Genomic DNA, 26305 nt, shown 5'->3' with positions numbered 1-26305 from the left:
CGAAATTAGCGAGACCTGACGGCTATGACATCATTAAGCAGGGTGGCTAAAGTTTAATTCCTACGCAGGCGGCCGCGGCTGAGCACGAGCAAACGATAGTCGGCTTCTTCTGGAAGTACGTAATTCTTATCGAAATTCGAAAGCAAATTATCGCTTTCTTCAGCCTGCTTATTGAACGGCATCAATAAATATACCCAGTAACAGTACGAAGAAGCGCAATGATGCAAACACCCTTCTCGATTAATGTCAGCTATTGGCCAATAGCAGCCACATATTGAAATCTGCTAGAGTATTACGAAATAAAGGAGCCCGAAAAGAGTGAGGAGCAGGCTTCTGTGAAAAAGAGAGCGTTTGGGAAAAAGGTGACGTTGCGCTCCGCTTGCACATGCTGCGCACAACTGCAAAATTTGGCTCAGATGTTCACGGGAAGGTATGCTATCTGCGAACTTTGTTTTTTTACCTTTAATGACTAGACCTATACACACCCGAAAAAACTGTTTATTTTCTATCTAAATGTGCAAAACACTGAGAATAAATACAATCAATGGCAATTAAAAAAATATTTTGCTGAAACTTTTTCAGCCAGAGGACATACCCCAGGCAGAAAACTGGAAGTTGGCTTCACACCATGCCACCTATGCCTTCATTTGGAAATTCTACAGACAGCTCTCATAATAGGTGAACCATAGATGAACATTTAATTTCCCTCACATCACGTGAGTGATACTGCTGAAGCCGGAGATCTAGCATTGGTCGGTCTCCTCTGACCATGCTTACAAAAGAATGCAAGTCGTTCTCGTCCTGTGTTCTTGTCCTAAAGCAACAAATGATGGTTTCTGCCCATTACTCAGTGCTGGCCGAAGACATTTAGCCAGAAACTTCATACTCAATATCGAAACTTGGCAATAAAAAAAAAACTTTTTTTTTTTTTCTGGTATGTTGCCTGTAGGCCATGGGTTCTCAAAGTGGGTTCTGCAAGCCCCTGCTCGGGGTTCCGCGAGCCACTTATAAATTTTCCGTGGTCCCGCACTCGCCAAGTGGCTAAAACGGCAAACACGAGGTGCGCTCGATCCACAGAACCCACATTAACCATGCCCGGGTGTCAAAAAGCCCATCACAGTGTGTAATGGCAACGCGCGAACTGCGCAATAAATCCGCAAGCAGCTTGTAGCCACCCAACCTCCGAAAACAAATTGCATAGTCGCCATCCATGATCGCGTCGATAGTGATCACGGTTTCGTGCGCACTTGTTGCAGCAAACGATAGTTTCGTTTTGACTTGATGCGTGGGTCGGCCTCCTGCTTTCTGAACCGCAAGATCGCCGTCCATGATCGCATCGATAACGGCCGCAGTTTCGTCCGCAGCGGTTGCGGCAAGCAGTAGTTTAGCTTTGACCCAGTGCAAAGCTGTCGAAGATGAAGAGCACCGGCTAGATTGCGATAGATGGACAATTTGTTGGTGACGAGGTCACTAGCGAAAAAATAATCGGTATGAGAGCGCTGTAGTGAAAAGTGTGTCTCAGATGAAGACCCGTGCTGCGGCTGCGCTGCGAAGGATGTCGCGAGGCCTTTGCCGCTGCTAGCTCTAATCAGTCATGAGATGACGAGAATTTCAGCTTCCACACTGCTCTTGTGCGAAATAGAAGCAAGACTTGCTGATTCATTCAGTAAATAAAAGCATGTTGACGTAGTCGGCATTCATTTATTGTTTTCTTGATACCCTGGATAATTCGACATTCGGTTAATTAGGATCACCATTTTAATTAAGTTTATTCGGGGGGGGGGGGGGGTGTTCCTAGGGGCTTCATGAAGGAGCTTAGCAGGGTTCCCTGGAACGAACATGCTTGAGAACCCCTGCTGTAGGCAACACTCGTCTATAAAGGGTTAAATTTGGGCCTAAATTTGTAAGAAAAAAAATTTATTTGCTTATGGGGCTCTGCACTCTCTTTTCTCACATGCACACACCTACCTCTGTGGCTGTGCAACACGGTATGGACATGGTACACAAATGTCGTCTCCTTTTAGGGGATCGGATATATGCGGATGTTCGACTGCAACATTACATTCCCATTTCAAGTTAATACCTTAAGAGTTTTTCACCTTGCACCTTTATGAGCGCGTGTGATGCCTGATCCCACACCTGAGGACGGCTTCACCTTTAAACAGCGCAGTATGACATGGCACATGGAGGTGTATTGCAGACGTCAACTAAGCACTGCAAAATTCGTATCCTGGCACCTCGTGGCTTCTGTACTAAGTGCTCATGCAACATATATACGCCACTTCGCCCGTGGGGTCCATGCTTCACATGCATTGTCCACACTTGCGCAGTGAGCCTTCATCACTTCCGCACCAGCTGAAACATACGCAGATGCCGCTGAATGTTCATGTTGTGCGTGAAAACTCCAACAGTTCTATTGTCACACAGCCATACGTGAGGCATGACATCTGACGACGACCACCTTGTAACAGCGCTTAAAACATATATACCTGAACCCTATAACAGCTCCTTGGCATTCAATGCCTTAGGGCAATCACATGAACAAAAAAAAAACGCCTAAAGGAAACCATGTTAGAAGGGGCTCAAATAAATACCACACCTGGTATTTATTGGAGAGGTCCTCATGCTGCTGCTGCAATCGCTTCTCCAGTTCGACTTCCATTTCTACAGACTTCTGCCTCACCGCTTCTTCCAGCCTGCACGGAAACATAGGCCATTTCTGATTGTTAGCAAATGTGAGAGATCCAAGTTACCATAGGCACACACAGCTCAGCAAAGAAAAAGCATAAACTATAAAAAATGGAAGCACTTTCCAGTCATTCAGTGTACAAAACCAATTTTCATTTACAGTTACTTTTACACCTTTTGACACAAACCTCTTACCTTTTGACACAAGTCTTACCTTTGACACAAATATAGTAAATTCAACGTATCTTCCAAATTAAATTTAATCTGGTCAACAAGTACTAAATTGTAGGTGAAGCCACACAAGTAATTTTCTTTCATGACGCACCTCAGCACTCTTCTCAAAACAAGTATACAATAGCCTCCGATAATGCAAAAAGGTTATTTCAATAACAATACCTATCATAGTAGAGGTTTGCAAGCTCAATTCTATGGACAACCATTTTTGGGGTTCTGTCCGTGTCCAAATGGATGTTCACATACCCCTTTGCCTCCTATATATTTCTTCACTATGAAAACACGGCTACAATACATCATCCGTAACACTGCCCTTTGCATTGATGTCTATGCTAATGCCCTTTTTTGTCTGTATGAACTTGTGTAACTGTTTCATTGGAAAATGTTTGGCGACACTCTACTCATATAAATATATATATGGTTTTTTTCCCCCACATAAGTCTGAGATGCAAAGGCAGTGTTTCACTAAGACTAAGGAAGGTGGGAGGCCAATGCTGACCTGCGTTTTGAATCATGTTCTTGTTGCTCGAGCTTCGAGACAATGGACTGATGCTGCTGGGCCAGCCGATCGCACTCATCACGGTTTGCCTTGGAATCCGCCTGCGACATTTCCAGTTGCGTTTTCAGGTCCTCGATTTGCTGGTTCATCTGCTCTATTGTAGCCTGGAGCTTCTCCTGGACATCTGACAGCTCTCTGCTATCTGTGTGAGCTGTGTTTTCCCTTTGCTGCTTCAGCACCGAGTAAGCTCGCACCTGCAACATTGTAATCATAGTGGCCCCCAATGCACATTCACCACCCATTCCTCCAATGACCCCAAATTGCCTAGCCAGCTGGCAGGTCAGTGCCCAAGAGAGAAATAACACACAATACAAAGTGAACGGGCCCTACCTCCCAGTGTTTGGCCTACATTGCACGCCATGCATGGTAAGCATAGACTCGATGCCTCGCAGCAGCCATAAAACAACATCTGGCCTTAAAGTAGCCCTGAAACACTTTTCTAACTAATCAAAGAATGGCCCCACTGTTAAAGTACGTTGTCCCATGAATCTCATGCTGAAATTTTTTTAAATACTTCAACTTTAAGTGCAGTTATCACATCAATGCCCGGCTTTCTCTCTCTTTTCGCCTCCGCTAGCCCACTGGAAGCGACACAACGGAGAAGCCAAGAGAGAAAAGCCCCGGTCAAAAGTTGAGTGTCAAAGCAGCGAAAGGGCTCATTGCGGCACCCCATGGCAGCTGCAGTACACCACGCTACGCAGCCCGCTGCTGCTATCTCTGAGGCCACGCGCAGCAGACGCAGCTATACACAGAGCAAAGATGAAATTATTCTATCTTTTCGAGATCACAGACATATATATTTATTTAACTAAAAATGAGCAATAATGTATTAATGCTTCCATGATCACGAAATCAGTCAATAGCGTTAGTGGACCAGCTGCTTTCGATGAGGCTGCATGACGAGATTGCGGAAGCGAGAGCAAGTGATTTTTCGCTGTTTGACAGTAGATTGTCAATTCCCTGCTGCATACAGTGCAGTATTATTTGGCTCACATGTTCATAGCAGCCTCTACGACAGATCGGCAATGTTTTCTTACTATGTTCGAAAAGTGTTTCATGACTCTTTAATGATGAACGTAGCCTTGAACATATTTTAATATGATTGAAGTCAGCGGAGTGGCTGATCTGAGTTGGCGCATGTCGCAACACTGTTATCAGTAGACACGTTCAGTGGCTGCTTGGGCTCTGACATTTTGCCGGCTCCACTAATATTGCCAACGTCATAGATCGGGATACTTGCACGGAGCCCAACAGGATGGTGCTTCCTCGATTCCATGTTGGGCTGGTCAATTGCTCGCAAGGGACACCCAGTATGATCCGGCAACAAATCCAGCTTCTGACATAAATATTTTAACTTTCGCAAGCCAAACGTGTCCACGTATAAGGCCAACAGTGTTTATGGCACTGTACCAAGCTCGCTGCCTTCGCACAATGGCAAGAGCACACTGTCGTCGGCCATATACTTCCAAGATGTTCACGAAATCTTGCAAAAGTGAAACTATTTTCGAAAATCATGGAGTTCACCCCAAAATACTGCCCCAGCTGCATAGTCGGCGCACCGTGTTGTGAGCCACGTGGTGCTCCAACACACTGGACTTCATTGGCATCGCAGAGTGCTAGGTGTTCCCTTCGACCGCATCAACTTTTCGCCGGTTTCACAACAATATGAGCCAGCAAAATAGAAAGTGGAAGCGAAAGACCATCACATTGGAACAAAAGGAGGCTATCGTAAAGGCTGTCGCATCAGGTGTCTTATCAGTGTTGCACCAACCGGAGATCATTCTTTTGCTGTTGTTTTATTAATAAAAGTTAATAGCATATGTGGCCACGTAGCGATTCAACAGGCTGCCCAGCCGTAGTCTTCCTAGCATATTTTAAGTTGTGTGCCCCATTAGGCGTCTCCAGCAGTAAGGGCAATAATCAATATAACGAAATAATGGATATAACAAAGCAATTTCTGCTCCCCCTTCAAATTCGTTATAACTACGTTATAACTAATAAAGTTATGTTGAAAGTGTGCCTGTTCAGCAAAGCAGTGGCCATTAAAAAATTGGCATGATTGGAATGTGAGGGCATTTCGCCTCACATACACCAACCACCTCAGCGAGCTGGCTCACCCAGTTTACATACCGTATTTATTCGAATCTAGGCCGATAGTTTTTTTCAAATAATCCCATACGAAACTCTAGGGTCTGCTTAGATTCGAGGATTTTAAAAAACGCGCCAGTTTTTAACTGAAACTGATAAATATGGTGCATAGTTAGCGCGATCTAGAAAAGTCAGTATCGCAGCCGCTACTAGCCGCGCCAGTAGCCAACTGAAGTACACGAGCGACGTCGCCATTTTGACCTGCGTCGTATCGGTATGGTGCAGCATCGGCGCACGGTGTGGCGTTATCGTAATGGCACCAAATGGGCAATGCCACTATAGTGCCGCTTTCTAAACGAATACTGTATTTACTCGAATCTAACGCGCACTTTCAACACGAACCTAAATCTGCGTCGGCATTTCAAAATGGCCGCCTCGCACGCGCGTCGAGCCTAGCTACCGTAGCATGCGGAAGCTTCCTCCGTGTGCTGCAGTACACGTGCTTAGGCAATAGTCTACTGTCTGTCTTCACGTTCCCAGCGTCTCTTCTATCTATCAGCATGATGTACCGAGTTCATGATGATGCCGCATTTAAAAGGAAAGTGATCATCTGTGCGGAGACGGATGGAAATCTGGCCGCATCACGGGCGTTCGGAGAATCCGAAACTTGCGAGAGGGACTGGCGCAAACAGGAGAGGATTTTCGCCGGCAAGGCAATGCGGAATGGTTTCAGTGGACCGAAGCAGGACGTAATCTGCGACGATCCACTCCGGCAATACAATCAACTTGGCCCTATCTTGAAAGCAATCTGCGACGGGTAAGGTCCGCCGTGCGCCGTGTTTTCGCCGCGTTGAAGCGAGAGGCTGGCTAGCACGAAGGCGCGCTTCGTCTCCAGCGTTCTGACAGTTCGTTTCCGCGGTTAACGAGCAAGATGTGTTCATGTTTGCTTGAGCGCGCGTGACACCGTGCTTGTTAATAGCGGTCTACTAATTTGCTACCGCATTCGATGCATCGCCTTTCGGGCGAAACTGCGACTTTTTTTTTATTCATCGCAACATCAGTGCATCGGGAGGAAATCTATTTTTCCAAATGACAGAAAGTTGTATTTCAGTTTGAAAGCATGAGGTGCGCGGTACTGGTAAAGGACTTTTTCCTCACGGAAAACGGGTGCACGTTACAATCGAGGAAGCGTGAGAATTGAGTAAATACGGTAGTTGTGCTAGCCGTAGAGGCATCGTCAAACGTTCAAGCTGGGCGGAACTTCGGCATCGGTCTGTCGTTGGAGAGGGCCACGGGAGATGGTTTTTGCGTGCGCTGTATTGTGCGCTCCTTCCAAAAATTCAGCATCTCTAATGCGCTGGATGGTACTGAATATAGCGCACTCATAGAGTTTCACACTTTAAAACCTAGAGGGAAATGTGGCGCTGCTGCGCAGTGGTATGCAAGGGAATGCCGGTATATTGTGGATTCGGATTGGCATCGTTCTTGGAGAGCCAGAATGCCTTGTAGACGCGCCTGGCTAGCACCGTTCAGTCTGTCACAATGATTCTTATCCTGATAAAACAGGACGTAAAACACTACTTTAGCTTTATTATTACACAAAAAACACGTTTTGTTTAATTTTGAGGACCTACTATTGGATGCACAATTATATGAAACGTAAAAAGTATCAGATGGCCGCTAAAGTTGGAGGGCAGACGACAAGATTCTCGCTCGCTTTGGAACAACTTGTCGTCTGTTCTTGCTTTTCTTCGCTTGATGCTGCATTGTAGGTGAGTAAACTTTATTGAGAGATTTAATATGGGTGAATGAAAGCCTTTTATGTAGATTTTATTTTAAGAACGCGTTATTTGTGTAGCCATATCCACGTTTTAGACGAAGCCTCGTACAACACAAGCCTCGCAGACACATATCCCGTCATTCCCATGAGGGCACGGCAGCCCTTTAAGAAACTCGCATAGACGGTGGCGCCAGTTTACCCTCTAGGTGTTATAGTGAGAAACTCTATGAGCGCACTGTTTGAAGATGTCAGCAGTAAGGAAGATAGCGACGAGGCTAGCAGCAATGGTGACATAGAATGAGCTCGGCATGTTCAAATTTAATAAATGCTGTTTCATTTTGCGAATGCTGTCCTCGCTTTTTCGTTCGGCCTACATTCGAGGTAAGTTTTTTTTTTTTTTTTCTGACTTCGAACTTTTGGGGGGTCGGCTTAGAATCGGAGTCGGCCTAGATTCGAGTAAATACGGTACCCACGGCATGGAGAAAAGTTACAAGCATGGCAATTTTACTAACTTTATTCGCGTTGGCAAAAATTAGTGCTCCACTGATGAGATGTGGCCTAAAGCCGGCTGCAGTGGCAAGCAGGTAGGATACAGGCTATATCGGCGGCTGTCATAAAAGACGTACGTCAGTGGACGTAGCACGCCTTTGTGAGCTGTGTCGCTCACGGCGACAGGCGACAATGTTCGTGTAAAACAAATAAGCTTATAAGCTGTAAAGACAGTTGTTTTCTACTTCCTGACAACAATACAAAGCGTACATACATGCAGGGACGCTGAATCTAGCCAGAACCTGCACACCGCTCATTCGCACGGCCATCCTATGAGTACTGAATCATCGTATGCAAGTCAGACAGGCACGCATTGTACAAAAGAATGGCACGCGAAATCGTACCGTGTGCAGCAGTAGTCGAAACACACTGATATGACGAAGCATTGGTGTGGGGTGCAGGAGTATCCAGCATGGCGGAAGATTTGGCACCGCAGCAACCATATCTTTGTTTCCAAATGTGGGATATTTCAAAAAAAATTCTCAGGTTTTACATACCAAAACCCCAAAATGATTGAGGCATGCCGTAGCGAGGGACTCTGGGTTAAATTTAACCCCCTGGGATTCCTTAACGTGCACCCAATGCACTTTACACTGGCATTTTTGCATTAATTTTGACCACCTGGGGTTCTTTAACAGGCATCCAATGCATGGTACACGGGTATTTCAAAATGAGGCCGCCATGGCCAGAATTTGAGCCCGCGTCCCCAGACAGAGCAGTGCTATGCCAAAGCCACTACTAGGCCACCACGGCGAATCACGCAGAACACTGACAACAGTAGGTGAACTTCACTTGCAACAACGGTGGGAATAATTGGACACCAAAGAGAAGCAGTCAAGTTTGCCAGCTTCATTTTGTTGGTGTCTCTGCACTCGCTTCATTTTGCGGCGGTTAATGCACACATTCTCGTCTTCATTGCTACTTGTAGTGATTTCGATTGTTGACCTACTGCTCTGCAGGGGCCAAACTAAAAATTATGTAAAGTATATAAACCCCATGCAAGCGATATTGTGTGCAACGGTGACAAGCGACACGTTGGGGATGGCTATCATGTTCCCTCGTCACCTATAAATCGAACCGCATGCGAGCGACAACTTTGAGCGACATCTCCCCGGTGTTACCGGTATGATGGCAGCAACTACGCTCTGAAACTGGCGTGACACATGCTTTATTAATTTAAGTTGGCTTGTTTTGTTCTACAGAGCAGCATTAATCATTTTTCAAGGTCTTGCAGTAGGTTTTTATATTCTTGGACGTATCAAAATTCAGTTGTTTGCTCATTCCATGTTACAGATGTACATCCTGTTCCGGCTTCGCACTATTGGCTAATCATTCGTTGCACTTCCAGGCAACGAGTGAAGAATTCTACATTTCCAGAGCCGAGTGATCGAGCGACATAAACAAGCAATCCGTTTGCGTGACAGACCGTTTCATCATTCGAAGCCGTTGCTCGTCACTGTTATGCACAAAATCACTGTCATGAGGTATGCACTTAAAACACATGCGACTACTAGCAGACGAATTCTGCAACTGGCAATTCGACAAGTGCACTCCTCAATGTCACTGGTTTTTGAGCCCACGAGGACATTTGTTCAGTCAGATGCAACTGCCGTGGTGCAGCGCTCGTTTCTTATAGTTTTGGGCGTGCATTTTGAAGTGACATTAAAACTGATAATTAGCCTATGTAATAATTAATTATTCATCACACTGGTGGATTTACGGTTTCATTCTATGATTATCAGACACAGAGCAACTTATTAAAGCAAAAAAGTCAAAAACAAAAATTTAGCTGTCAGTGGTTCTTTTAAGTTTATGGGCATATTCGCGTTCAAACCAGTGAAATGAAGCACAGCTGCTATGGCCGAGAATGGTACCCACAAACTTGTGCTCAGTAGCCATATTACCACAGCAGAATGCAGGATGCAATGATATTAAGGGCTACGATGCATTAAAGGGACACTAAAGAGAAACCGGAAGTTGAACTTTAATGGTAGATTATCCTATCACAATCACAGTCATACCATTCTTACGGCGAACAGATGTTTAATAAGCGAGAAAATAGCGAAAAACTGAAGGATAAGTGCTGACGCCATTTCGAATTTCCCGCACTACACGTTCGTGACGTCGGAGATTACAAACGAAGGCCGGTCGCGATTGGTTGAGAGCAATTTATCGCTGTTAATAAAACGCAAAATGAAATACACCTTAAACGAACATAAACAGCATTTGCCAACTTTTTAAACCGTTTCAAGCGAGGAAGTACAAGTTTAGCGCAAAATTAAATAAGAAAAAATGACATGGTGATACATCCGGTCATGATCGTTTCGTAGTTTCGTTTTTGGTCCATGCATCATCGCGCGCGCCTGTTGCGCTCTACAGTGTTTGGTTACGTGTTGCGTGGCTCGAAAAACGTTGACTTCGCGGGAAACAGCCAGAAAATGCCTCGTGTGTGTAATGTTGAGGGCTGCATAAATGGCCCAAGGTGCTTGCTCAGGGGCAGCGGCAGTGTTGACTCGATTGTGTCCTTTCATGTGGTGCCGCGCAGTGAGCCCCGGCTCCCCGGCGTTCGCAATGGCTCAGTGCTCTGCCGATGATAAAACAGCAAAAGAGCCAGAGAAACCGATGGTGTGCTCTCTGCATTTCTCGCCCTCGGATTAAGTGTATAATCCTACCCTCGGAAAGTATCTTGGCGTGCCCCAGAGGCCAGTCCTTTCTCGAGCAGCTGTTCCCTCAATGCGAACTTCATTAAACCCCCTACCGGTGCCCCTGCAGCAGCAAACTGGCGGCTCGGTGAGTGCTGAATGTCATTAAATAAAGCCACGAAATAACCATACGGAGTACGTGCGCAACTTTCTACGCTTGGTTCTGTCGAGAACATCGTCACCTGGCGGACCGGACACATGCCTTCCGTCGACGAAAACGAAGCTCTGCTTTCCGCCGGCGCGGCCGGCGGCTCACCGCCATCGCACGCGGAAACACCTACCGCTCGAGCACGGAGGATCATTTCGAGCTCCGTTTCACTGAATATTGCTGAAATGCAGTCTTGCTTCCCTGGCGAGCTCTTCGTTCCAAGGTTCAGCGGCAACAACGGTACCTATCGTGGCGAACGCAAACGCAGCGGCCATGCAGCCATGATGCAGCCAGCGCCTCGGCCGTTTACGCAAGTGGTGACGTTACATGGCGCATTCTGATTCGCTGAGAGCAATGAAATCTGTGACGACACTGCTTCAGCGCCAAATCTGGGGCGAGAGAAATTGAGGAAGAGATATTTGATCTTTGTTTACGAATTTCTCCGCTAATAACTCATATTTTTGCACCCAACAAAAACTGCATGCATTCCTGAAGGTCCCTCTTTTATTCCAGCTGACTTTAGTGTCCCTTTAAAATAAGTACAATGTCAGTAGCACGGAATTGCACTCGGAACCATGACAAAAACTGCTGTCACTGATCCAGACACTACCTCGCACAAAAAACGCAAATACCTATCCAGTTTCTTTTTTCCTAACAATGAAATATTTCCCAATGATATTTTCTCCTCACCTAAATTTACATCTCCCAGTACTCTTTCCCTTTCTTAATTTCAACTTCCATTATTGAGTTTCCCAGTCAGCATGCCAATAAATTGAATCACTGCTTCTGACTGCAGCTTAACCGACCCTTTACTTTTTGTATTCAGTTTTCCAGCGAATATGATGAATATGTATATAGTGTCTGAAGCCACACTTCCTGTCAGGAGCTTTTACTTTGACACAAAGAACACAACTCCAATTCAAGTTTTCATCTCACCTTGTAGTTTTCAAATTCCACATTCTTGTTTTCCAGCTCAGCCTTTGCAACGCTCAACTGCCTTTTGAGAGATGCACACTTAGCATCTAATGCTCTCACAGTTTGTCGATGCCTCTCTTGCACTTGTTGAAGGTTGTCTTCAAGTGCCACGATCTGCTTAGAGGTTGTTTCACACTGCGACTGAAACAATGTGCAATCACCACATAATGTCCATAACCATTGCCAACAACAAAATATGGAATCTAAATACAAAACACATGGTCAGTTCAAAAATGAAACTTTTTCAGAACGTCACACTTGCCAAGTTTCTTCTTCAAAGAGGTAGTCCAAAAAGAGCATGTAAACGCTTTTTTTTTTTTCATGTTAAAAGCAGAAATTTAAAGAGATGTAAAAGAGCAACATTAAATCAGTTTAGACAGGTATTTCTTCAAGACAATACTTTAACTCATTTTTCAACAAAAGCTATGATTATTTCTCAAGTAAATGAATGCAAAGCTTGTCATTTTAAAATTTTGCACAAAGAGTTTGGGGTAATGCTGGTATGTCAGTGTAATGCCACAATTTTGAAGTATTTTTGGCATTTGTGTTGTGACATGAAAAAAGTTCACCAAAATTTCCAGGTTTAGGCTTTGGTTCCTTTAAAAAGCAATGTAGTACTCCTTTTCTGACAAGCAATTAACACGAGCAAAAGCTGCCGAAATCCATGCTACCATGGTCTTCTCATGCAGGAATTGCAGGGTGGTAGTGCCCACCCCGTCTCATTTTTGCATCTTTCATAACTTACCAATTCTCATGTCGCAGTAACAGTGGATGTTTTCACATACAAAAGTGTTATTTACCAATATGTCTTGACCCATTAAGCGCTTTGGACAAGTCTAGTTTTTCAACGTGATACTGATAAACTGTACTCTCGTCCACGGCAATATTTCTGTTTTCAAAACGATCTGGATGAACAGAGCACGTCCCCTCAGTTTTTCTTCTACTACACAGGTGGCAGCACTTTGTCAGCACTCAAAGATCTGGAAATCGTGCTATTTGGCCGCGCTTTTTGGAAGGATCTGAAAGGCGAGCCTTGTGCCAAAGCTATGTGCGCCATTCCATGGTTCTTGAAAGTTTGTGACCACACTTTATGATCTGCCTTAGCAACAACACTTCGTGACCTGCCTTACTAGTGGAAGAATAAGTAGGTGAAAAACTTCCTTTGGTGCCAAACTTTGCTTCACAGAACAGTTAATTTTAAAGCATAGTAAAATAAAGAATTTTCCTTGCTTCCGACCGCACTGTTTGTGGCAATAAAAAATACATACTATATGACGTGTTTTATTTTATTGTTAACAGAATTTTTAAAAATCACTTGTGGTATGCAGCACAATTCTATTTCTTGAGCTAAATTACTCTAAAAGGCAGATAATATTCACACAAGAAATCAAAGTGAATATTTGACTAATGAACAATTTCTGATAATTACCTTTAAACTAATTCTGTGGCACATATTGCAATTTATTAATTATAGTCAGTGACTTCGTAAGTCATGTTCACTTGTAACGAATTCTAAGGATGACACCAGTTGCGAGATATGCATTGCAAAACTTTCCACGAATTGCATTGGTGTTCCAGTAATTTTTTAGCTTCAATGCATAAAAGAGTGTCTTCTTTAAAAAGTAAGTGGAACAATTGTGTGGTGCTAGTTTTAAAGTTCACTCTAAATGGATGTGCCTTGTGAAACCACTGGCTTCAATTCATGTGTTCTAATATGTGCGCTAAAGTTATTAGTTAAAAAGTTAAAATTTAGTTGATTATTCAATATTGCATACTGATTTCTAGAGTAAGTAATGTCCGCTTCTTCAAGTAATCCAGCTCAGTAAGTCTATTCAAGCTATATGCCACAGGCGATGTTTAAAAAAATTAATGTTAAAATAAAACACCCAGTATACTGCTTAGTGAAGAGGTGAATTAGGTTTGAACATGTAAAGCATGGAGTAAATTGGTCAAAAATGGTTTAGGGAAGTTTTTAAGAAAAAGGGAAGTTTGAAAATCTGCCATAAAAAAGAAGCAAAATAAGGTAACCTTTTCTGGTCAGAATAAATAAAGCGCTTAACTCCTCAAGTGTTTTGGACGAGCTCAGCTCCTTGTCAATGCGATCCTTGTTAACTTTGCTTTGAATGAGCTCAGCTCGTTAACAATAATAACCCCGTTTTCAAAGCAATTTGAACGAATTCAGCACGTCCACTTAGTTTTTTTTTTCTACTACATAGTCGGCTGCAGTGCCAGCGTTTGATATACACAGTTATTTCGATTTTCTTTGTTTTACTACAACCTTCGTCCGTACAGTTTCGAGACTGCTTTATTTTCTTCTCTATAAATGATTTCCCAAAACAAATGTTGGTGCGTATGTGTAGCGCCATCTTTTCGCCTGAGCTATTTATGTTAATTGTTGTGGCAGCCACTAGATGGCACTACATGTAGAAAAATATGTTGTCACTTGTCCTCTGCGCATTTTACTGTGAGTGAATACGGAGAGATGGACGTCCACCTCGAACAGCGTGTAAACATCAAATTCTGCGTGAAGCTTGGCAAGACAGCCACACAGACGTATGAGCTCCTTCGTGACGCCAACAGCAACGAGACATTATCGCGGGCGCGAGTTTTCGAGTAGCACGAGAGGTTCGTTTCGGGAAGAACATCAGTGGAAGACGACAAAAGGCAGGGGCGCCCTACAACCTCACGGAATGAAAACAACATGGCTCGGATCGGATCAGAGAGATCGTACAGCAAGAGCGCAACGTTACATTCCGCATGCTATCGGATGCTCTCGACATTAGTAAGACAACGTGCCACCAAATTTTGTGTGAGAACTTGGGGAAATGAAAGCTGAATGCCAGACTTGTGCCGCACTCCCTCACACCGGACCAGAAGGACACGCAGACATCATCGAGCGCCGATTTGCTCTCCGAGGCAGAGAAGGATGCTGCATTCGTCGACAGCAGCATTGCTGAAGACGAAACATGCGTGTATTCGATACGATCCTCAAACAAAGAGGCAGAGTGCCGAATGGCGGTCCATAAGCTCTCCGCCGTCGAGAAAGGTGCGGCAACGAAAGACCACAACAAAGACGATGCTGATAGTTTTTTTCGATGCCAGAGGTGTCATACACCACGAGTTCGTCCCACAAGAACAGACGGTGAATCAGGAGTTTTATATCTGCGTGCTCCAACACATGCGTGATGCACTGCGACGCCGTCGCCCTGACTTATGGGCATTGGACAATGAAGCCTTCTCTACGATAACGCAAGGCCGCACACTGCTCTCAGTGTGACAAAATTTCTCGCCAAGCACAGCATTACTGTACTTCCCCATCCGCCATACTCGCCTGACCTCTCCACATGCGATTTTTTCCTGTTTCCTCGTGTGAAGAGAGCCCTAAAAGGTCGCTGGATGGGGAGCGTGGAGGCCATTCAAGACTCCACGACAAAGGAGCTGACAGCCCTGCCAAAAGAAATGTTTCCCAACTGTTTCCAAGACCTCAAGAAGCGTTGGAAGCTGTGTATAGACTGCAAAGTAGACTATTTCAAAGGGGTGCTGCACAAATGGTTTCAATGTTAAACGCATTTTTTTAATGGACTCAGTCTCAACTTTACGGACAAAGGTTGTACATATCTGGCGGCCCTTTTTCAGTGCCTCGAAGGCCCCATTGATTGAGTTTTGTGTTCTACAACACAGATTACAGCCAATTTGTCAGCGTTGGAGGGTCACCTTTACTGTGGCATTTTTTTTCTACTACATACATGGCAGCACTTTGTGAGTGCTCAAAGACCGCATTCTTGAAATTGGGCGCTTTTTGCACCATTTGGCAGATTTGGAACGATGGCGTCTGCCACGACAGCTCGCACATGAGTACAGCGTGCAAAAGAAAGCTGCTGCTTCAGGGAAGAATTGTGCTTCCCAGAATAGTTGATTTTGAACCGGAGTAAAACAAAGCATTTTTCGTGTCTAACTTTACCATTTGTGGCAATGACAAGTACATATACAGGGTGTCCCACGCAACTTGCACCAAACCAAGGTAATGTTGTTTGACGTCCCTTGGAGATACTGTACTCAAATTAGTTTTGCCTTCCATCTAATTACGTAACTACTCTTAATACACTTCTCAAATATAATTATAGAAAAAGTGTCAATGAGATAATTGTAGAGCAACATGAAAAACTCCCGATACAGCTTTCTGTTGCTTAATATGTGCTACATAAAAGTGTTTTTCCAAGCGTGAATGAAGCTCACGAATACGAAGAAAAATTCCCGCGCGACTGACCGCTCAAGGCACTTTGCGTGTATTTGCGGGCTTCTTTCACGCTAAAAAAAAAAAAGTTTTGTGTAGACGTACTGAGCAACAGAAAGCTGTATCAGGAGTTTTTCATGTTGCTCTACAATTATCTCATTGACACTTTTCATCTAATTATACTTGAGAAGTGTATTAAGACTAATTATGTAATTATATGGAATGCATAAGATAATCTGAGTATCTCCAAGCGACAGCACACATTACCTTGGTTCTGTCCAGCTACGTGGCATTTGCATATTTTTAAAGTTTGGTGCAAGTTACGTGGGATGCCCTGTATATTGCAAAGCGAAGAGATAAAATGAGGTTTTCACATTTAAAATGTCAAAAAAATTTGTTGAAGAAGCTTTAGAAGGGTTTTTGATGGAGTGAAAGTGAAAAATGGCCATAAAAAAAAAAGAGCAAGATACGGTCATTTGTGGTCAAAATAATAAAACACTTCAGGGGTTAATATTCCTCCTAATAGTGCCTTTAAAACTTTGCTACAAAGTACAACACTCACATACACGTACAAAACAACAGGTTTCCATTTCTAGTTAAACAAATGCTAGCTTGAGCACACAGGGTCGGAACTGGTTCAAATGCCATCAGTGGTGTGCGTAGCTTTCAGTAAATACCAGGGGGTACGGAAAAGAAACTGCAATAGTGCTACGCTGGGTGGCGCTACCGTAGTACGCACTTCTCCCGCTAGGCGAGCGTCACGTCACTCGTTTCGAGTTCATTGCACCGGGTGGCTACTTCCAGGAAGGCTTTCTCTGGGTACAGTGAGATTTTTCGTGAAATCAAGTTTCGCGCGCTCCTTGTTTTTTGTGATGGCCGATTTAAGTGAACAGCATGCGGCTGTGAAATTTTGTTTCTTGTTCGGAAAAAAATGCCGCACAACTGTTGAGATGTTAAACACTGTCTACAAGGACGGTGCCAAGAGAAAAACTCAAGTGCACGAGTGGTTTTCTTGGTTCAAAAAAGGGGAATTGTCGATTCATGACAAACCTCATTCTGGACATCAGTCAACTTCACGAACGGATGAAAATGTCGAAAAAGTCCGTGCCCGTGTGCTTGAAGACCAACGACAGACCATTGAAGAGTTGGAGAAGTTATCTGGTATACCTTGGAGCTCGGTTCGGCAAATTTTAGCAGAAGATTTGGGGATGAAAATGGTCACTGCAAAATTTGTGCCTCGAATTTTGACAGACGCTATGATGGCTATCAGCCATCAAAACAGACAAGTTTGAAAAATGTTTGAAGAATGGAATCGCAGATTGGACAGATGTATTAATTGTAATGGAGATTACTTTGAAGGCAATTAGGTTGTTTTTTAAAAATAAATAACTACATAGCTTTTTAAAAAGGATTACGGTTACTTTTGGGTACCCCCTCATATACAGCGCAGCCTAGCAACAAGCAATGGGCAGGAGGATTCATCACCAACTCTGATATGCCTCTGCTGTCATTCTGTGGATCTGCAATTTCACCTTATACCACTTGAGCAATATGACATTAGTTCTTCACTTATCGCAGCTTGTGCATGTGTTTGACATGTGTGTAGATGGTGCTTGTTGGTGTGCCATGTTGACTTTACCCTTGCCGAAGCTTTTTTTAACATACTAGCATCAGGAACCAGACAAGAAAATCCCATTGTAGGTAATCCGGCGCTGTTGTGTACACATTTAACCTCAGAGTTCTTAAAATTCGGGTTTTTCGGTAGCGAGTGTATTTATGGAAATTGTAATTTAAGAAGAAAACATGAAATATGCAATGTGCAGGCACCAGAGCCAAGAGCAAAATGCATCACTGAGTGCCCCTTGCCCATCTCCACGAGCTGAGATAAAGTTCTTGACATTGTTGTCAAGAGAACTCTTGACAACAATGTTGTACCACTTATGACAAAAGCAAGCCTACTTCATGTTTTGGTGCCCTTACAACCTTAAAAATATGGAAGCAAAGAAGCAGATATAAGAGTGCCATCACAGAGGAGCTTGCCTGCTTTTGTAACCAGAGCAATGTGGCAGAACAGCATCTTTCAATGTGAACACTATTTACACGCTCAAAGGGCATACTGTTAACAAACCATTAATACCCAAGTTCACTCTAACTTCAATTTTATAACATTGGCATTCCTTGGCCCCAACATATTGCTCTCCATTTCAAAAAGAACTAAGGCAAACTCGTCTATGCTCATGCAATGCCAAGGAAGCAGCAAAATGCAGACATAGCAGCAAAAACGAACAGAGGTCATGCCAATGCCAGGAAGAGAATAGGCGCATGCAGGAGAAAGAGGTACTTGACCTCCAGAGGGGCAAGCATGCAAGAGGACAGTTTTCACACTGCAAAAAAGAAGAAAAGGACATGTAAAAACATTACAAATCAGTACGAACTAATACGTACAAAAAGTACGAAGACACTAAATGAAAGGTTCCCAGAAAATCAATGGAAATCAAACTATGCATACATAGATGACACAAATACAAGTAAAGCAGAAAGCAGGCACACTTTGAGTAATAACAGACTGCATTTAAATGATTACTGCTTTGACCTCCTTAAATCAAAGTTATTGTTTAGGCATGTGTATCAAAATACACAGGCCTACTTGCCAAGTGGCCTAGCAGTTCCTGCATTAAATGGTCCCTAAATCATGTGACATTTTGAACACATTTCAACTAAACACGCGCATCGCGTACAGAATGCCACTAATTAAAAAAATAAGCCGGTGCTCCTCTCCGAGCTTTCCTAGTCACTTCGCAACTTGTGACACCAGCAAGATCATGCAAGTGACATCTTCAGGCTAAGATCTGTCATTTGGCCAATAGACAAGGTACAGTATAGACCACTTATAACATAACCGCTTATAGTGCAGGAGCGGATATAGTGCGGTGTTTTTAGACTCCCGTTAATTTTCCCATAGCACTCCATGTATACACGTATCGCTTATAGTGCAGTTGCGGGAAACGAAATACCGGTTACAGTGCGGCTGCCTGGGAGTACGGAAGTCAGCGGAGACGGCGAACGCTCCCCTCAAACGGGCGCCCCAAGGAGCGCTCGAGGAAGAAAGAGAGACGAAGTGGAGAAGAAGGGCACGTGGCGCAAACGAACAGCCAGTGAGGCTGAAACCAGAATCTTGAGTGCCAGTCGTGAAATATCACGGCGCGCATAGCGAGCGAGGGCCACGAAAATGCCAACGGCGGCCTACACTCACTTCACGATGACAGCAGTAAACGAAACTTCTGGGAGCAGGCGGCGCCGGCACACACGGCGAAAGCGCACGCGGAGACCGTGGAATGTGAGGAAGGAGGGCGGCAGGGAAGCAGATTTCGCCTCGACAACTCCGCCGCTTCGGTGGCTCCCCTCGCCCTCCCTCATAGCTCCCTCACTTTCGACCGTCACCGTGCGCGCCCGCCGCTGTGCAGGCGCCGCCGCTCCAGCCGGCCCGGCGTCAGCTCCCCGAACTTTCGTTTCCTGCCGTTATCGGGAAGCGGGCGTTTGCCGGCGTGGGCAGTTTCGTTGGCTGGCCTGGGACACTACCACTGCTTCCCTCTGCACCGTAGCCGCAGCGTGCAAGGTCAACACGTGACTAGAAAGTAGAGGAAGCATAAAGGAGAAAGCAGGGTTCACTGCCATTTTCTACGCATGGCTACGGTAGCGTGGCTGAGACGTCGGCACGTACACGCATGTTCCAGCGCAACGCAGAATCGGCGACCTTGCCATTTGAGAGAGGGTGAAATTTCCGCCGCATTTTTTTCTTTTCTTTTTTTTTTTTGTTTTGTTCGTGAGGGGTCTCTCCTAAGCTTTTACTCTATGGCGATGCCGGAGCAATGCTGGTCGGAGGCGCCGCCACGTGAATTATTTTGAATTAACGAAATTCGACTGTAATTTGAATGCAAACGTTCTAGCCGCATTCCTCGACTGTCACATACACGTGGCGGCTCGGTGCACATGTTTTGCATATGTGCGGGCTTTGAAAATTGTTGCTTTGGTTATAGTGCAGTACCGCTTATAGTGCGGATATTCGCGACTCCGGCGACTTACCTTTTAAGCGGTCTACACTGTACAACAGTATCAATGTGACGAAAGACACATGCGTGAGTCGCGAAAGCTCACGCCCACATGACTCACGCATGTGCAGATGGTGCAAGACAGCTCGTACGAGGGGCTCGAGCACAGACATCTAATGTTTACGCACGCTTTGTCCAACATGGCGGCACCCATGGCTCCCGCTTCAGCGTGAATTCTCGCGATGGCTACGTTCTCACTCGCATTGATCACCAGTAACTACTGAAATGAGCTTTCGCTTTCTCTAAACTGACCTGAAACATTCGTTATGAGTGCATAGCTCATCCAATTTCTGAGACCGTTCTGCAATTCTGGAGCCCGTAGGCCTAACGAGACGCGTCCGCATAGCAACAACAGGATGGTTTTAATGAATTGTCTTGGCTTGGGTATGTTTGGCTCGAGGCACCGGACGAAGCGATGCCTACCAAGGCGAAAATGCCACAAGACACAGTATGTATTCTTTAATTATACACGCGTGCAGCTGCTATCTCCTACCACACTGCGTGCACCGATAGGCCTAATAAGTGTACTGGCAGACCTTCAGAGCTATTTCGGACGTGTCTGTGGCGATTTGAACCCTTGGGGGCAGTAAAAGGCATGCATTCACTTTTTCACTGCCCGATTTTTCGCACGTTTTCGCGGCCCCTAGGGAGTCCGAAAAATCTGACGTTGACTGTATATTTTATGACCCACAAAGCACTACAACAGATTACACGTTCATGTTAAGTCCACTCTAGCAGGTCTACTTCTCTTGTTTATTTTTTGTCCCCCATGTTTACTGAGATGTTCATATTTTTAATGAAATCACACATATGTCAAAGTGGTCAGAACAGTTGTATGGTACAAGGAAATTCTGGGGTAAAAAACTAATTTCCACCTATATTTATGGCCATGTTTCTACATTCTTGTGAACTCAAACAAGTTCAAGTGAGAGCCTGAGAACGTAATGCCATAACAAAATTAATAAATAAAGCTTTCATCCCGCTTAACTTTTTCCCCGATATTCATGAAGCTCCTTCAATTCAAAGCTCAGGTCAATGTATACGATATGTCTATATATAGGTAAAAGAGGGCAGGTTTTAACGCGAGGTATTTGTTAAACTTAACAAGTGTTATAGTCAGCGACAGGCCAAGAATGCAGGGGAGACACGTCACCATGCTGCACCTGCTCGTAGTCTCTACAAAAAACCTGGAAAATAGTTCCCTTGCAGATTACACAGGTATGAAAAGGTGTGCCCCAATACTTAAACAACAATTAGTATGTAGAAGTCACATACTACAACCAAGATCAGCAGGCATGGGAATGGAGAGAGAAAGGGCATGACCCCTTGCATCTCATGAATTGAAGCACCGTAACCCCCCCACCCCCCCACCCCCACCCCCGAAAAAAGAAAAAGTGGTTCACACTAGGCCAGAGCATAAGCAAGGTGAAAGCAGAGACATAGGTAGCAAGTGGAAGGAGACTAAGATGACATGATTCGCTGGCACATGCACATACTATTCCCTTTGAAGGGTGCATATGCCACTATATCCTTGCACTATCCCCAACTACTAGGGCAATCCCCCCCAAAAAAGGTCTATTTTTTTTGGGACGTAAAGAAACTATTAATACGGGTGTTGGCCACACTGTTGTGAGTGGCGCTTCCTCTATTCCCAAATAAGCATGTGCGTGCTTCACTCGGATGCTCAGTCTTGGCTTGGCAGCCACTCAAGATGGAGCTCCCGTTGAACGCTACTGCAAAGTGCGAAGTTTGCGCAGTTATTAGATTTTTGAATGCAAAAGGCATTAAACTGGTTGACATTCATCGCCAATTGACGGAAGTGTATGGACAGTCATGCATGGATGTCAAGAACGCTTGCAAGTAGTGTAGAGAGTTTACAGCCGGTCGTACTGAAATTCACAACAAAGAAAGGAGCTGTGAGCCGTCAATTTCCGACGAGACAGTCGCAAAGGTTGAGGAAATCATGCACGGATCGAAAGATCACTCTGGATGCTCTCTGCATTTTGGTTCCCGAGGTATATTTTTGCGCATTGAAATTCTGCAAATGCTTTTTCAATATGCCATTTGATTCTCACTCAAATCAAAATAAAGGCAAAGAAAGCAAGTGGGCTGCACATAGCTAGAACTGAAAGAAAAATAAATCGCCAAGCCGTGCCATGCGTGAGCAACATTCTAAAGGAATGCTAAGCATCATCAGCAACTTTACGTGAAAAAATTCACTCACCTTCAACTCCTCCTCCCTCAGCTGGGCTGCTTTGACTTCAGACTCAAGCCTCACCTTAGCCTGTAGCAAATCTTCTTGATATTTCCTGCTCTTTGACAGCTCCTCTTTCAAGTTGGCTATGGTTTCCTTGTAGGCCAGTTGCCGCTCATCATCTGCTTTTTTCTGGTTCTCCAGGAAACCTACAACCACCACAAACACTGGCAGCACAGCAAGGAACTAGGAAGCTTGTCGCTAGCTTAAAGGGACACTGAAGAGAGACAACGGCCAGTCAAATGTTCTTTGAAAACTACGTTTTCATGAATTTCACAATAGATTGATTATTAGTAGGGGTGCACGAATACCCAATAGTAAACTTCGAATCGAATCAAGAAAAGAACAGCCAAATATTGAAATTTTGCACAAGAAAACATGGTGCTGCACATGCTCGAGAGTCTCCTAGCATTGCATACCAAAATGTAGCAATCTATAAGTAACTTGGGTACATAGAAATCAGGATATACAGTACGGTGTTCAGTATTGAAGGGAATTCCAAATTGGTATATGTCAGCCCTGATTACAGCTCAGTTCTAGTATATGAAAGTCTGGAAAATATTTTTTATCAATACAGTGTAGACTGCTTATAACGTAAGTCGCGGGAGATGTAAAAATACGCGCTATAAGCGGTACCGCATTATAACCAAAGCATGCTTTTTTTCGGCTTTTGCTTATGCCTAAACGGGCAACCCACCTTTCAAACACAATTTATTACATATTTCACCCACACATACATGCAACAAAATCGCAACACAACATAGAAACCAAGTTCCCCTAACAAGTACGGCATCAGCGGAAGAACGCCGTTATTTTCGTGTGGAGACTGGTCTCCACACGCACACGCTCCCGCTCCAGAAAAAAAAAACGAAAAAGAAAAAAAAAAAAAAAAAAAAGGAGTGCGCCACCGTTCTCCCCCACACTCCATGCACCCTGCTTGGACGCTGCTATCTAGTTCACTCTAGACCACGGTGCTTCTAACACCGTGCTCTAGACGCTGCTATAGTGATGAAAACACGCGCCCTTCCTCCAAAGTCTCCTGCACTTCTGCTCCTTTCTGTTTCTATTTTCGCCGCTGGTCTTCACGCTTTGACACAATGCTGTATGCTGAATGCCGTATGCTGTATGTGCGAGGGAAAGAGCGCTAGGGACGCCTGCTTTCACGGAGAGCGAACGTATGGCGGATAGCAAAAGCGACGACTCTCGTCATGTGGAAGGCTGTGGGGAATTGGGAGGGAGGGAAGGGAGGCGACGTTAAGCTGCGGTATTCGATGCGTATCTTGCGACCGGGTGCAAGGGGAACAGGCGACTCAATCTCCCACACGAAAGGAGGAAAGCGCGAAGGCAGCGCAAAAGCGAGGGGGCGCGGCTTTCTCTGCAAGCCACTGCGTACTTTGCGTGGCTGAGGTCGCGCGCACCGTATCTTGAAAGCGACCTCCACGCGGCTCTGACCTTTGTATGCTCCATGGTATGCGCTGTGCTTTCGCCGCTCAGTTTCCCGTTGAAGCGATAGACCGCACAAACCTTCGGTCGCTGCTCCTGCCGCGTTTGCTCAGGCTTGCGTTCTTACAGTGCTTGTCTGCGGTCGTCGAGTGCGATCTATTCATGTTTGCAGGTGTGCGCTGACACCATGCTTGTTAATTCAGTTAGTAAGCGGATGTGGCCAAGTTTATGCAGGCGATAAAACTGCTATCCTTCCTCCGTATACTCTACTAGAAAATTTGCTTAGCTTTTCGGGGGAAACTGCGACTTTTTGTTTCGCTTTTTGCTGCTGGTCTCCACGCGCACCCACGCTCCCATTCCTCCGCGTTTGCGCGCCCAGCAACCGCGCGGCCGTGCTCCGATTTCATGGTTGCACGCTTAAAAGAACCGCGCTATAACCAGTATTCTGCTTCACGTGCCTATGCAATAAACGGTGCGCCTATACATTGAGTTCTACGGGAGATATATCGGTGGTAAAAAAAACAACAACGCTATAACCGGTCCCGCGCTAAAAGCGGTTACGTTATAAGTGGTCTGCACTGTAGAATGTCTGTTGAATGGAATCAAGTGCTTTTTTCCCACTGAAGTTAACGAATTAGTGACGTTATGTTACACTAAATTTTAATGAGGTACTCCGTTTATTAGTGAACATGTGCTTTATGGCAATCGTTTTCTTGCATTAAAAGTTTTGCTTTCTAGTTTTCCTCCGAAATACGCAAGGGCTTTCCTATCTTTACAGCAGGTGGGTTATCGTAGGGCCAATCTGCGCGACAGATGAAAGTAGAGTGTACTAGACAATGGTCGAGTGGGCCGAACGGCGCTCTTCCGCTGAGGCGCCGCGTGTGGAAAAATTATGCGAGGGCACTGCGAGCGAACTGGATTGGGACAGAGACGCGCTCCGCAGCATATTCAACGTACTTTCGCAGCAGGCGCCGAGACCGATTGCGCATAGTACGCTCTTAAAATAGTGCTTTATTTCAACTGCAAAATTATGTTTACACCATTTTCCCAAACATATATATTTGAGGCATGGATTATACAACGTGACATCTTCAATTTTGCTGTCGTTGTCAAGCGAGTCGTCTGCTAGCGAACACGCATTTGCTACACAGACGCTGGCGGACGCCCAGTTTTTCTCGCACATCTGTGCAGTACATTGTTTTATGTTTTAGTTGCTTGGACGGACGATACCAAATGTAGTGCCGTCAGATGCCAAGTGAACTGCTGTTTTTACCACTGTCTTCTAAAAGTAACTGGTATTTCTGCAACATGAAGCAACGTAAGAACATTTTATTATTGATATTGTGTCATTTTACGTGCGCTTCTTGTTGGTGGATATTGATCAGGGACAATGATCGAAGAAAACAATATTAGAGTGAAATAAACCAGGTTTATTAACTGCGTGGCACGAAGAATGGCGAATATATTTCTAGGCAATTTAATGAAAGGGCACATAGACATATATATTCACGATATATATGTAAGGAAAAAAATAATATTCTAAATGCACTAATTGAAAAAGTGAGAACTCGAGACTGGAATAAGCGCACGTGTTTGCAGTATTATATATTTACGCAAGTGTTATTGATATACTGTACGGCGCCGAATAGTCGTTTCCGTTCGAATGGAACGCATAACAGCACCATTGAAGTCTCAAAGGTGAGAGACCTATGCAGGTGAGGACTGTTATTCCGAATGATTGTGCTGCCGGGGAGTCGTGGCTGTTGCGCAGAGGCGCATTTCCTGAGAGAATTGACGCACAGGTGTTAATAAGTCCTGCTTAACAAGTTCCTAGCTGTCATTCAATATAAACGCCCCCGTTTGGGGGCAGCCTGTAAATCTGCTAACTTGATTCAGGCAAGGAAAACTTTTTTTGACAGTCTCACCATGTTAGCAACCCATTAAAACTGGGTGCTTCATGTGGTACCACACTTATCTTCAACGAACCCAACAGATCTCCACATATCTCTAAGCGTATGTGAGGTATGCCATTCCTTTAATTGTTTCATTATGGTCGTTATGATAGTGCACCGGATAACTGAAAGCAGCCGTTTATAATATACAAGCTGCTGAGTTAAGCTGTCGTACATTTGGGAACGGCATTACATTTATGTATGAAATATAGGATAAGCGTAACATACTTTTCTCGGAAATCAGACTCGAGAATAATTTACAACTATTTTGTTTACATCCCTAGAAAAAAGCTGAAGAACACAGCCACATGCTTTTCTCTCTCTTTTTTAACTTAAATAAATTCTTGGGTCTACGTGGCAAAACCACAATATGATTATGAGGTTTAGTTTTCACCACCTAGGCTTCTTTAAAGCCCACCTAAATAGAAGTACACGAGTGTTTTCCCCCATTTCGCTCCTGTCGAATTCCGCCTCGATTGAACACGCGAGTTCCATGAGTTTAGCAGCCCAACGCCGTATCCACTATATAGCCACTAATTATCGAGGCTACTGCGCTAGCTTTCTTTCTTTCCTCCTTTTTTTCTTCTTTT

At 44.6% G+C, this 26305-nt stretch overlaps 1 protein-coding gene across 2 annotated transcripts in view; it reads right to left on the bottom strand.

Annotated features, from left to right (window-relative positions):
- LOC119436854 (GRIP and coiled-coil domain-containing protein 2-like) overlaps positions 1–26305 on the bottom strand; it is a 213243-nt gene that overhangs the window by 105499 nt on the left and 81439 nt on the right. For both annotated transcript variants that reach the window (XM_049660037.1, XM_049660038.1), the window contains 4 exons: positions 22291–22469; positions 11685–11864; positions 3422–3675; positions 2600–2696 (listed from right to left, as the gene is read on the bottom strand). In XM_049660037.1, the coding sequence (XP_049515994.1) occupies positions 2600–2696; positions 3422–3675; positions 11685–11864; positions 22291–22469 (710 nt within the window). The remainder of the gene's footprint in view (positions 1–2599; positions 2697–3421; positions 3676–11684; positions 11865–22290; positions 22470–26305) is intronic.

Source organism: Dermacentor silvarum, chromosome 1 (genome assembly GCF_013339745.2).
Source record: "Dermacentor silvarum isolate Dsil-2018 chromosome 1, BIME_Dsil_1.4, whole genome shotgun sequence".
In the NCBI taxonomy this organism is placed as follows: domain Eukaryota; kingdom Metazoa; phylum Arthropoda; class Arachnida; order Ixodida; family Ixodidae; genus Dermacentor; species Dermacentor silvarum.
The sequence above is the reverse complement of the archived record's forward strand: the minus strand, read 5'-3'. Positions and strand labels throughout refer to the sequence as shown.